Source organism: Arachis hypogaea, chromosome 18, assembly GCF_003086295.3.
Source record: "Arachis hypogaea cultivar Tifrunner chromosome 18, arahy.Tifrunner.gnm2.J5K5, whole genome shotgun sequence".
NCBI classification, from domain to species: Eukaryota; Viridiplantae; Streptophyta; class Magnoliopsida; order Fabales; family Fabaceae; genus Arachis; species Arachis hypogaea.
Window position 1 is genome coordinate 10,707,548 of NC_092053.1, and position 13,797 is coordinate 10,721,344.

Consider the following 13,797-nt stretch of genomic DNA (forward strand, 5'->3'; position numbering starts at 1 on the left):
GAGTGTACCATATATAACTGACAATGAGGACGAGGATGAAGGCTCCGATGACTCCAATTCTGATGCCTGACTTATCTCATCTCTGATTTAGACATTTTCAAACAATCTCTATTTTCGTTTTGAAACTTTTTAGTTTACTTTGTTTATTTTGGATGATTGTAGACACTTTAATGATGAGTTTGGAAAACTCTAAATTAATATTTGTGATGACTAAACATTATTAAAATTAATTAATTGCAAAATTATTAATCTGAATTTTTCATTCAATATATATTGATTAAATAATTTTGTTACAGGTTTTAATATTGGGCCGAAAACAAATTTCTGGTGCAAGCCCGATTACTTTCAGCCTTTGGTTTTAAAAATATATGATGAATATGGCTGATTTAATTCTTTATGTTACTTGGGCCCAAATGATTTTGATTGCTCTAAGCCCAAGTGTGTTACATGCTTTCCATTTGCTTTATGCATGTTCCAAATGTTATCAAGAAAGCAAATGTTGTTATTGGGCCAAGATCAAATATAGTTGCAATCAAGCCCAATTTTATGAAAGTTTCTCATGCATGATCCGAAACCAAAGAAGAAAGAAAGCAAAATTGCTTTCAACGGATCCAAGGATTCAAACATGTGATGGATTCCAAAATTTATTCAATTGCCATTTACTGCATGGGAACTATGAGAGAGAATATGAGTGACTTTGATTTGATGTGCATCATTGAGCTACACATTACTCAGTAAAGGGAAGTGAACACTTTTTTGCTTTATCAAATTACATTAGTTAATGTTCAATTTCTCTTTCTTCTCTCTCACATCTCTTTCTCTCTTCGGTTATTACTCAGAAAATATTGGCAGCCATAGAAGCAAAAGTGAGCTACCGAAAGGAAGAGAAAGCAAGCCTAAAGACCATCACAATGATGGCAAGAAAACATACTAAAATAAAAATGAGCTGTGGCTGAGATTATCACCATTTATGGATAGATTTGGTGAGGTAATCTTGGCTTCTCCATGCTCAAAAAAGAAGAAGAAGATCTCGGCCAGCAAAGGGAGATTCTTGAAGCATGGCTTGTCTTTGATTCTGCTCAACCACCATAGGAAGTAGCTAGAGTGGCGAAGTGATGGTTGAGGCAGAGATTAAAGCAGATGAAGTCATTATCATCATGAAGCATCAAGGGCCAGAAATCCATCTTGGAGAGCAAGCCAAGGATGGAGAGCTCGGATTGATGAAGGGTGATGATCAAGAAAGGACTAAAGGTAATTGCATGTTGGTTATTGCATGGTTATCTCTTCTCTCTCTGTATGGCCGAACCGGTTTCTTGAAGGAAGAAGAAGTTGGCTTGGGTTTTTGGCTTCAAGTGTGGAGGCTTCTCTCTTCTATAAAAAGGGGGAACAGCTACTGGTTGAAGCAAGGAGTTAGAAGTAAGCATTGAGAGTGCAAGGCACAGGATTCTCAGAGCTACCTAAGCTTACAGATTTTCTTCTCCTTCAATGTATTCTGTTTTGTATTTTTCTGTTTAATTTTGTCATGTCTTGAGTCTCATGGAAAAAGGCAAACAGTGAGGTTTGTATGAAAAAACCATAGAGCGGAAAAAGGCAGAGAGTGCAAAATTAAAAGAAAAAGCCATAGATGTCTTAGAGTTCCTTTGTTCATCTATGTTGTGTTTCATGATTTTGTGGGAATCCCCTTGTAAGTTGGGTTAGCACTTTACAGTTTGTAATCTGGAAGATTATAGTGAAATTCCATCATGTTTGTGATGGAGACTGGATGTAGGCTGCACTGCACTTAGCAGCCGAACCAGGATATATCTGGGTGTAATTTTCCTTCTCTCCTACTCCATTTCTGTTTTCTACTGCACAGGAGCAAAAACCAAAAATGTCTCGTGCCAAGTGACGAGACAAAATGAAAATGTCTCGTGGCTAGGGACGAGCTAAAAACAGAAAAGTCTCCTCTGAATCCAGAAAGTGTTAGCAAGCAAAAAGGGGCTAAGATTCAACCCCCCCTTTCTCTTAGCCACTGAAACCATTATTTAACATTTTGCATTGACTGCTACTTCAGACTATCTGTGTTAAGTCACTAACAAATTTTGTTGCAGGATCTTTCATTTTCCTCCTTGATGACCAAAGGGAAAGAAAAAAAAAGAAAAGTTAGATTTGGCTTAGCATATAAACTGCCTTATGTGTTAATGCATGCTTAACTTTAGACACTGTGATATATTGCTTTGTAGTTAATGCTTAATTTTATTTGTTATGTGTTATTATTGCTATGATACATTGTTTTGGTATTTGTTTTTGGCTGTTTTAAGTTATCTCCATTTCAAAAGCAAGCCTTGATTAAGGGAGAGAAATGCTAACATTAAGGGGGAGCACTACACAGTTTGGTTGATCATCAAAGAGAAGTGTTCTCAACTTATTTAAATTAACTTTTCAATCTATTTATCTTTTTAATCATGTTTGTCATCAAGGAATAGATTGTTGAGTTAAGTTTGATTTTGGATTTTATATAAATGATGATAAACATTCTTTGGATTAAAATCCAAGTTTATTTAATGCATGTGCTAAGTGATGCAGACCTATTTATTCACTTCTCAACCCAAGTTCATGTTGCTTCAGCAACTTAAAATGTCACAACTCCAAAATTTCAGCCCATTACATTTTAATGAGTAACAAATCAGTTCCTATGAGCCAAGAGAGAGAGTTTCGAATGATCATGGTTGGAACAAAAGAGAAAAAAAGCAAGGATATTTGGTACTATTAGGAGACAGTTAGGACTCTAGGAAAGTAACAAAGACATAAGGACAATATCATTATACAAAGGACATCAGTAAAGTAATATTCACAAAGTTGGATAGAGCAAAACAAAAATGCAGAGAAATGTACAGCCACTACAAGAAAACAACTCTATTGCCACGCTTTTAAAGCGTGGCGAAAAGCTGAAAAAAGCGTGGCGATAGCTTTTTGCCACGCTTTTTGAGCTATTGCCACGCTTTTGAAAGGGTGGCCTTTACAAACGTGGCGGTTGCTCTATTGCCACACTTTTGGTAACCTATCGCCACGCTTTTTACAAATGGCAACCCGTTAAAGCGTGGCCATATGTGGGAGATATGGCCACGCTTTTAAAGCGTAGCCGTATGGGAGATATGGCCACGCTTACAGCCACGCTTTTAAAACGTGGCGATAGAGATAGATATGGCCACGCTTTTGAAGCGTGGCGATAGAGACAGTGTTAGTGGAGCATAATGAAAAAAGCATTGCATGCCAATAGAAATAGTTTCAAGGGGAAAAATTAAGAAAGGAATTGAAAGAGACAGTGTTGAACTTTGAGGGGAAAGCTTCATCCTATAAAGCTGGCCTCACAAGTCACAACATCAATTAAAGTCAAGGAAAAGAAAGTGATACAAGAGTATCATCTCAAAACACTTAAGTTGAAATCATTTTTCTTTAATCTGTGCTTTATTTCAGATTTTTTTTGTTATAGATATCTATTATCATTTTTCTGTATTTGAGAAAAAGGCTTATGAATATGAGTTGAAAAAGTCATAACTCATGAGAGAAGAGGTAAGAGAGATGCATGAAAAAGTCAAAGAATTGTTTATGTGTATTTGATTTTGTTGAACTAGAATTAGTTTTCCTTTCCAAATTGGGATAACACTTAGTGGGTCTGAATCTGGTTAGGTTTTCCTTTCAAGTTGGGATAGCACTTGGGTAGCTAGGCTTTGGGATAGAAAGTTTAGCGAAAGATACTAGATGAATTAGGTTGTAATTCATTAGTATTGATATTTGTAATTTGTTTGATTATAGTGAAAATTCCATCATTGTGATGGAGACTGGATGTAAATTTCACGACACTTGAAAATCGAACCAGAATACATGCTGACTTTATTCTCTTCTTCCCTTCTCTGTTTCTATCTGGTTTTAGAGACAAAACAAAAAAATTTCCTGCATAATTAGTTTCCACGAAAATAGAGTATAAGAACGTCATTTCTGAGTTAACTTGATTCAACTCCCCTTCTCAAGTTTTAGCAGTTCCATTATTAATAATAATAAAAATTGATATATAGTAAAAATAAAATGAATGAGATTGTTATATCTGACAGAAAAAATATTCGAAATTGATCCTTATATTAATTTTTTTGAAGACTAAAATATCTATTTTTAAAATGCTTAGAGATTAATTTGAGTAATTATTCTAATAAAAAAAACGAAGTAAAATTTTAAAAATTAATGTGTATATTAAATTTTTTTATAGACTAAAATTTTATTTTTAAAATTGTTGAGGATTGATTTGGATACACTTTTCAAATTTTAACCATCATTGTGACATTTTCCTCCTGGCCTAGCCATCATTAGGTAATCTGAATCTATTTAACACATCCCAAAGAGAAAAGCCGCCAAAATTTTCACATAATTCAGCAGAGGCGCCAACTTCACCCCTTTTTCCCGCAGGCGCCAAACCCGTCCCGCCAAGGTGACGTTCCCGCCATCACTCGCTCCCTCTCCTTCCACACTTCATCCTTCTTTATTTCTTTCTATTTAACACTAACAACAACAACAATCACACCATCCCCAATCCACACTTACCAATTCACTCCCTCACTCCCTCCCTCACTCCTCTCTCTGTAGATCTTCGCCATTCATTCAGTAGCAAGATTAAGATGGTAGTGTCCCTTGGCCCAGGCAAGTTCTACGGCACAAGCCTCCCCCGCCCTCGCATCTACACCGACGTCAAGTTCAACGACCACCGCGTTGACCCCCCTGTCTCCGTCGCTGACCCACTCATGTCTTGGGCCAGAGAGGCCCACTGGTCCATGGGCGGTCTCTCCTTCAAGCGCCTCCACCTTCAGGGCAAAATCGAAGGCAACGTCGACAGACTCCGCGCTCAACTCGAGTCTCTCTCTCACTCCGGGGCCCAATCCCAAAGCCCGCCACCTCACTTCAAGCCCACGCTCTCCCGCGGATCCAAGAGGCCCGCTGTGGATTCTCCTCCCCCGCCTCCCGCTCCTATTGCACCCAAGCGCCGAAGGCTCACAGCGCTGATCGAAGAGGACGAAGAGAATGAAGAGGGGAAGGAAGAGGAGGTTAGGGTTAAGGCTAAGTCCAAGGCTAAGGATTCAAAGCGCTGCGTTGGAAGGCGGTTGGTGAAGAAACTCGGCGACGATTTTGATCGCGTGGCTTCGGAGAACGGAGGTGCTGACGTGGCTGACAATCTGGATTTAAATGCGGTTCCAAATGATGTATTGGATTCGGTGTCAGCGAGCACAAAGAGAAGTCGCCGGAGGTTGATGAAGGGTGGTGAAGCTGTGACGAACAAGGTGGTTGATGAGTCCAATAAATCATCGGATCCAAAGGAGAAAAAGAGTGGTCAAGTTGAAAAGAGATCTAATTCTTCGAATGTGGTTAGAACTTCACCGAGGTTGGCTAAGAGTAGATCCAATTAGACTCTATCTTATGTAATTAGCTACACTGTTGTTTTCTTTGTTCTTAATCTTTTAGGGTTTTAGGGAGAAACAGGGCTAGCATTTTCCAAATTTTTTTCTTTTGTTTTCAATTTTTCTTTTGCCCTTTTTATGCTGGAAGCTTCTCTGATCTGTGGAAAAGTAAAGAATTTTCGATGATTCTAGCACAAAAATTTGCATCATATTTTATTAAGATTCTTGACTTGTACATTTTGTTTAGAACAGTATAAAACAATCTGAAACAATGCCATGTTTTATAATAGTCTCTAGTCTATGCTATCAACTGTAATTTATACTCAACGAATCAAATCAATACGGTGTAATTTTGGCGATGAACCCTCTCATGAAGCAGCCCCAAGGATCCATGTCTTATGATGAAAACTTGCTATACAAATTACCTCCATGTTTTTTTGCTAACAAAGGTCTTTGAAACTTGGATACTGTTGGGGCAATTGTTTGAGTTTGGCCAATCTGCATGATTGCTCAATAAAGAGTGAGTGGGTTGATAAACTTTCCCATGGGACCATACCATATTCATCAGAAAACTCATTCATTCCCCCAACTAAGAATTGCCAAACCAAAGCACCTGCTCCTGACTTGTTCTTCTTAGCAGATTTGTAGATTATGTCTGTAACTCTTCTATACATCTTTTCTCTGTCTGAAAATGAAAAGTTCTTGTTGAATTCTGAATATCCATATTCGGAGAACACGACGGGTTTATTCAGTACATTGTCACCATCTTCAATGTGGGAAAGCATCCACTTGGAAACAAATTTCAGTTGGTCTTCAAATGATTGATCATGAAACCTAGGCAAAAATAAATACGTAGGTAAATTAATATTGCATATTACTTATGTATATAATCAGAATCCTGATTTTAAAAGGCATTAAAATGCAAGTTTCAAAAGAACTATTGTTGGTTGTGGCAAAATTTGAAGACTTAAGACACAAGCCTTCCTTTTTGTAGCTTTTGCCCTCTGGCTCTTATAAATTTAGGTGAAGCTAAGAAAATCTAAAACTACACATTACAAAAACAGCATTCATGCGATGCATACCAATGGTCAGCATAGATATGGACCGAGGTGAAATCAATATTCGAGATGTTGGAGTTCCGGATGAAATCAATTCCAAGTCGGGATGCCCAATACTTGGGGTTAACAGTTGAGTCTTTCAGGTCATTAGGACCATAAAAACCTTCATGACCGATAGTCAGCAAATGGTTCTTGTCAATTGATTTGACAAAACTTGACATTTCTTCAAGCCACTCCTGCAATATGTCAATAAGTGCACACTAAGATATCAATGTAAGAACTAAGAAGCAATAAGATTCTTGCTACATTTTAGTTACTTGAGTTAAAACCTTCAAAAGGTGCCCTGTTTTAATGCGTTTTGCAGAATCAAAACTTCAGAGTATCACAATTATCTAATGGCCACAAGATGGATATTCAGCAATCTATAATATCAAATCTGACAATGAAATAGTGAGTTGTCAAGTTTCTGCAGAAATTTGAACCTTTTAATCTTCTTATTGTAGGCTCAATCGTAAGTTCAAGTAGTCATTCAAACTTTTAATTAGCATATTTAAATATAAGGTATAGGACTTACTTGGAGAGTGTCACCAGAAGGATCATACATGCAACGGGGTTCATTAATCAATTCCCACCCAAAAATGGTGGGGTCATTTCGATATTCAATTTTGGTGATAGTATTTTTCCTTGTCAAAACAGTCTGCAGAAAAATTGAGACTAAAGTATTAATTGAAATAAAACCAGCCTCATGTACACATGCAGCTAAAATTGAAAAGTCAGCAAAACAACACTGTCATCATACAATTTAGATTTCAAAGAGAACTACAGATAATAATCATTTTTGGAAGGGCAAGAGATGCAAGCTTCATATTCATATATAAGGGGGAAAAAATGAAAGCAACGAGGACAACAAATCAAGAATCAGGTCCTTGAAGAAGGATTAAAGCAATCATGCATCAACATAGGTAAAACGAATTCCCATGCAATTAGCGGCAATAGATAAGCAATCAGGCATCACCATAGGTAAAAGTAGTGGCAATACAGTAATCTTGCAATTCCCTACTTAACCCTATATGTTAAAACTTACATAAACTTAACTAAGCATCGTGAGTATTAGGATGGTGTAGAAAAGTGTACACCGCCACACCGGTCATCTATGCTTGAAATTTAGCATAGATAAGGAAACAGAAAACAGAGAGTATTCACAGAAAAGAAAGACAGGCTTATCATACCTTGACATAATTCTTGAAGTAACTACGGATTGACGGATCGAAGAAGAAAGAATCGTTAGATGAGCTTAGCCCTACCCCTTCTTCCCATGCCCATTTTACATACTGAGTCTTCCCACCATAAGCTTGCAAGTTATTCACCAAGCTAAGAAGCAGCCTAATACCATTTTGCCTCGCTTCTGCTATGACATAATCCAAGGCCTGCAAAGCACCAATCCTCAACACAGTTTCCATTCATTGCAAATCATGCTAAACCTTAAACAACTTGTAGCATAGGCAAAACGAATTGAGCCTAAAATAGATTAACAAACAAAACAAAACAAAAGGACAAGAATAAAAAAATTCGGCATCACCATTAAATTCATTAAATAAATAAATAAACAAATAGAAATACAGAATAAAAAATAAAGGGGAAAAAATTGTCGGTGCCCAGCGTGAAACACGGAACAGACGGACCAAAACACAATCATGATACTGAAATCTAGGAACAATAACATCCAATATTACTGCAAAATTCCCTGAAAATTATGTGCTATAATGCAAGAAATACCTTGAATGTTTGCTCATCAAAATGGCCAGGTGAAATTTGAAGGGCATTGTAGTCACCATCATTGAACGCCCAAGTTCTACAAACTGTGAAACCCATCTTTGCACCATTTTGCAGCATTTCACGCACCTTTGGCCTATTATACACTTCCACTGATTGCCCCATTAACCAGTAAGAGTTCCAACCATTCACATATAAGGCTTTTCCATCCAACACGAACTGCGTCCCGTTCCTCTCCACAAACGACAACGGTTTTCCATTTTCCTCAAATAGAAAGCTGAACCTTAAGCTTCCGAAAGACATATAAAAGAAAAGCAAAAAGGATGCAAAACCCAGAATAGGGAAACACACGCCATTTCCTGAGACCATTATCTGAGGGGTGGGTTAAACCGAAGAAATTTAACGAATTGTTGGGATTCTCGAGTACCCTTTTGGCCCTTTGTTCGGAAAGGCCAAAAATTTATAGTGAATTAGTCGCACTTTATTGGAGATTGCTGAAGCTAACCCAGAATTGAATTTTGCGGTTCTTAACACCCCAATTGGTTGAAGTGTCTGGATCTCTCTCTTTCAAGATTGAGAAATAGTATGGACGGCCTTGAAAGGCATCGACTTTATTGAGTACCAACAAAATGGAAAAGAAAATCTAGTGACCCCAACAATAATGCATTTTGGGGAATTTTGAGTTTTGACAAGTTTGTAAGTTGCAGCAACTTGGGGAATGTAAATGGTATAATGAGATGAGCAGAGGGCGATGAGTGTGCATAAATTATGAGGAATTGCTTATGGTTGCAGCTTCCTATTTCAGCTCATGCATTGAAATTGAGCTGAGATAGAATCACATGGCTATGCTTTGGGGTTTTATCTATCTTCAAAACCAGTCAAAAATTGTCAAGTGGGGATGATGAGGATGATGATGATGATGACGGAGAGTGTGTGCGGTGAAATGTTAGTGTCGATGTGAACTGTGATAGTGTGGTTTGGTAACTGGTAATTTCTGCTGTAACTTCTTTTGGTTTCTCGCGAAATTCTATACCTTAACGATTAATTTGTTGTTAATTTAAGTTTTTATTTAAAAATTTGAGGAGTGCTACGGATAGCAGGATTTGTGATGTTTAATCATCAAATTAGCCATTATCAATATTTTTAATGGTGTAAGATGATATTTAATGATGTAAGATTAATTATTTTTTTTTTATAGTAAAATGCTGACCAAATTTCAACAAAAATATTAGTTTTCTAGACTTTCTCTAAAAATTTATTATTGGTTAATAATATTTTTTTTATAATTAAGATTGAGATTTAAATTCAAAAATTTTAGATAAAAATAAAAAAATATATTATTTAAGTTATAATTTATTAACATTATTAGTTAATAAATTATTACATATACAAAATATAATTTAAATCTCTAATACTTATTTTATGGGATACTAATCTAAATTAATTAATTAGGCTATAACTTGGATGTGCTGGGAAAGGGAAATTGGAACTATGAAGTCATGAAGCGAGAATTAATTTGGCATATGCCCCATTGTACCAGAAGAACCCTTTTTCTAAGGATTAGGAACATCATGCCACTATTCAATTTACTATCGTGCATTTGTGGGTCATCCTTTTCCTTCATTTAGTATTTGCTAATTACCAAATCTTCTGAAAGTACACTTGTAAGTCTAGTACTATATATCTTTTATTGAAATTTATATTGGTTGTTTAGAAAATAATTTTCAATGATAACCCTATTAATTTATTTTTTCAGGTAAAACCGTACGTTGGTTATATTACTACTTGTAGAAAAGAGGAAAAGTAATGAAAAATAAATAAATAAAAAATAAAGTACTATTTTTATTTATAAAACTTAAAATATTAGTAAATTTATTTATAAATAAACAAAATTAATTTTATATTAACTTTGTATTTATGAAAAATGAATATGCTATTATTTTTATTTATAAATGTTTAAAATACTGAAAACTTATCGATAAATAAAACTAATATTTGGTTATATTTATTATATAAAGATTATTTTTTGTAATTAAAAAGCTAATTCCATTAATTTATGAATAAATTTATCTAAATTTGGATGAATAGTTTACTTAAATAAAAAATAGAGGAAAATTCTGTTATAATAGTAATATTTAAAATGTATATCTATACAAAACCCTAAATGTTAATTAATCTTACTTTTTTCATGCATCCATGTAAGCGAAGCAATTGACCTAAACATGGTCCTCCATGACCATCTTCTTGAATCTTGATTCAGAATTTGTCCCTTTCAAACTCGGAAGTACCTAACAAAAAAAATATATAATCTAACTCCTAAACTATCAACCTTGATTTTAATCTTTTTGGAATCATGATTACGTTTATAGTTACCAATTTTACCAATGTTTTACCTAAAATGAACAAGAAACTAGAAACAAGCCATGCAAAAGCTAAATACTAAAGTAGTGGCAAGTTAAATGAACCATTTAATAAGAAAGATTGCCATAAAAGGGTCTTAATAACTCTTCTATGGGAAGCTAGGAAATCACTCTCAATCTTTTCCGTTTTTTGTAGGTTTATTTTATTGCCAGTCATATATGATTTTGAGTGAGATCGAGTGTGGGACCTTCAATGAGTGTGAGCTAAAGGTGTATAATTAAGATTTCTCGTTACAACCAAACGTTAATGCTTTGAATCTTTAATGGATTTAGATGATTAATTATGTCTTTCTCTTTCCAATCCAAAATGACAAATAGAGTTGGAAAATCATTTTCCACCTACCAAAGAAGAAATGAACCAAATAATTCTTCTATAAGTATATCCAAGTTAGAAATCATTTAGATTGATTGACAGTAATTAAGTAAGCGTGAAAAATTTAAATTTTATTTGTGTATGTAATAATTTATTAGTTAATAATAGAAGTTAAAAATTCAGATTTATGACAGATTAATTCTTGATCGGTCGATCAAAAAATATCATGTGCAATATATATATATATATATGAAAAGAAAATGGTGCATGCATTTTGTTCTACATGACTATTACATGATATATAGGATATGTACATTTACTAACTTGTGCCGAAAGAGTTTATATTTGAGTAAAAGATGGTATTATGGTAAGCTTTCAGCATTGGTTGAAAATGCTCTTCTCTCAAGTGGTTGAAAATGGAAGCTTTTTTTTTTTCGCAAAAATAAAAAAGTATTACCGACAATATATATTATATATACCATGCAGCTTATTCTGACCTTTTGATAGTGGGGCCGGGGAACCAAATCAATTCTTGTATGTGAAGGTATAGTAGTTGAATACACTATGGAGATACAGAAATTATGGTTTTAAAATAATCACAAAATGAATTTTAATAAGTAAATTTAAATTGTTAAAGTTGTGCCTATATGATCATAATCTCTCTACTCTAAAGTTTGCACTTCTGCACCATGCACTACTTTCATTTAGGTCAAGGCTCAAGAGAGCACTTGGATGGCCTTCTCTTTAATTAATTTTTTCTTTGTTCCACAGCCCAAATTCAATTTCATGTAGTCTCACATCACACCAAATGCATGTTACTACTCCTTCTAAGTTCGTTATAATCATTTGTCCTTTGGTTTAGTTTGGTTTAATTTTTGTTCTGACTTTTTATGGTCACAATTTTTTATTATAATATGGTGGTGTAAAGCCGAAAATATGATAAGAGAAGGACAAAAATTTGAATATTGTAATATCTCTCACTTTAACATAGTCGAGTTCTTAGAAAACAAATGAGGTTAGTTATCATTAAGTAATTAATCTGACTTAGGGCAACCCTTAATTAGCGTAATTCTCCTCAAGGAAGGCAACACAAAACTCATGTTGGATCTAAATTTATGTTATAAATATTTTTTTGTTTTAAATAATTTTAATTTTATGTACACAACTACACATAAATGTTGATGATTCCAATTCTACTTGATTTATATAACAACTCATATTATTAATAGAGCTTTAATTCAAAACAAATTAATACTTAATCTATCAAATATAAAAAATCAACAAAAAGTATACGTGATGAAATTATATATTAATTGTTTTATGTTTATTATACATGAATTAAGTTATTTTATTGAATGATTTTATTTTAATTAATTTATTTTTTATATTATTTTAATTAATATATTTTTGTATAAATATATATAATTTAATTTATTTTTAATATATATTTTATATTTTAATATATATATATATATATATATATATATATATATATATATATATATATATTACATTAATAAATAATTTTTTATTAATTTTAGTATATACTTAACATAGTTAATACTAATTAGATGTTGGTAAACACATGTTTAAAGAGAAAAATAAAATAATGAATTGTATTTAAGATAAAGAACTTTGAATTCCTATTACAAAAGTATATATCAAACTATAAATAATTATTAAGTGAAATCATCAACATGTCACCCACTAAACTTATGATGATGTGTAATTTTTGTTCTGATATTCATAGTTTATTTTCGTATGGTTTGTTTATTATTTCTCATTAAATATTTTATATCATACTCAAATGAAATATGTTTATTATTCTATTCTATCTAATACCAATTCTTCATTCTCATTTTCCTTTTATCAGATATCATACTAGGAAAAGGGGAGCATGAATTGAAGGGGCCGGCTCTTATTAGATGACGAAGAAATAAAAAATATTTAAAACTTAAAAATGATAGCAAAATTTTTGAAATACAAAAGAAAAAAATTTATTATATTGTATACCAATTATGTTCTAAAAATGATATAAAAATGTGATATTTTCGTTTCATTTCATATTTTTACAAATATTGTAATTTTAAGTGTTATTTCTTATAAGAATAAAACTCTATATTTAAGCAAACTACTTAACTAAGTCTAACCAATTTGTTATAACTATTTTTAAAATTACGCGCTTTTTTCTTTTCTTTCTCTTTTTTCTCCTTCTCCTCCTTCTTCTTCTTCTCCATCCCGATATTGCATCTTCTTTTTCTTCTTCTACTTCTTTTCCTTTTTCGTTATCTTTCTTTTTTATTGTCGTCATCACAAATAACACCAATATTTTGCTAATATCTTTATTGATTTTTATTTTTTTCTGATGCTATTATTAAATAATTTTGGTTATTTTTTAGTCTATTTCAGTTCATTTGTGTGTTAATTGAGGTTCACTTGATGCTGCTGATAAGTACTGACCAATTTTTTTATTCCTTAAGTAATTTCGGTTCATTTCTTAGTTTAATTGAGGTTCATTTAAATCCAAAAAATAAATTTGATCTGTTTTGTTAATGATTGAGTCTTTTTGACTGTTTATTTAAATCTGAACTAATTTCGGTTCATTTGTGTGTTAATTGAAATTCATTTGATGCTGTTGATAAGTGTTGACCAAATTTTTTAGCAAAGAAGAATTAAATGATTCATTATCACTTCATTCAATTGCATTAGATTCCACTCCATTCTATTCAATTAGTTCAGTTTTGAACAAGCAGTAAAAAAGACTCAATAATCAACAAAAACACATCGAATTTATTTCCGGATCCAATGAA

At 33.3% G+C, this 13,797-nt stretch overlaps 2 protein-coding genes across 2 annotated transcripts; one reads left to right on the plus strand and one right to left on the minus strand.

The window, feature by feature from the left end:
• The first annotated feature begins 4,649 nt into the window (after positions 1-4,649).
• On the plus strand, positions 4,650-5,623 carry LOC112770938 (uncharacterized). The gene has a single exon (XM_025815437.3). The coding sequence runs from the start codon at positions 4,650-4,652 to the stop codon at positions 5,430-5,432; it is 783 nt and encodes a 260-aa protein (XP_025671222.1). The 3' UTR covers positions 5,433-5,623.
• On the minus strand, positions 5,610-9,260 carry LOC112770937 (mannan endo-1,4-beta-mannosidase 2). The gene is made up of 5 exons (XM_025815436.3): positions 8,258-9,260; positions 7,711-7,908; positions 7,056-7,178; positions 6,506-6,717; positions 5,610-6,257 (listed from the first exon to the last, which is right to left on the minus strand). Exons 1-5 carry the CDS (start codon positions 8,621-8,623, stop codon positions 5,864-5,866), a joined length of 1,293 nt encoding a protein of 430 aa, XP_025671221.1. The 5' UTR covers positions 8,624-9,260; the 3' UTR covers positions 5,610-5,863.
• Positions 9,261-13,797: the final 4,537 nt, after the last annotated feature.

Coding starts and splice junctions, on each gene's coding strand:
- LOC112770938 (XM_025815437.3), top strand. CDS start 4,650: ATGGTAGTGTCCCTTGGCCCAGGCAAGTTCTACGGCACAAGCCTCCCC.
- LOC112770937 (XM_025815436.3), bottom strand. CDS start 8,623: ATGGTCTCAGGAAATGGCGTGTGTTTCCCTATTCTGGGTTTTGCATCC. Junction 6,718..7,055: donor CTTCTGGTGACACTCTCCAA/GTAAGTCCTATA, acceptor GACATATTGCAG/GAGTGGCTTGAAGAAATGTC. Junction 6,258..6,505: donor CATATCTATGCTGACCATTG/GTATGCATCGCA, acceptor ATTTTTGCCTAG/GTTTCATGATCAATCATTTG.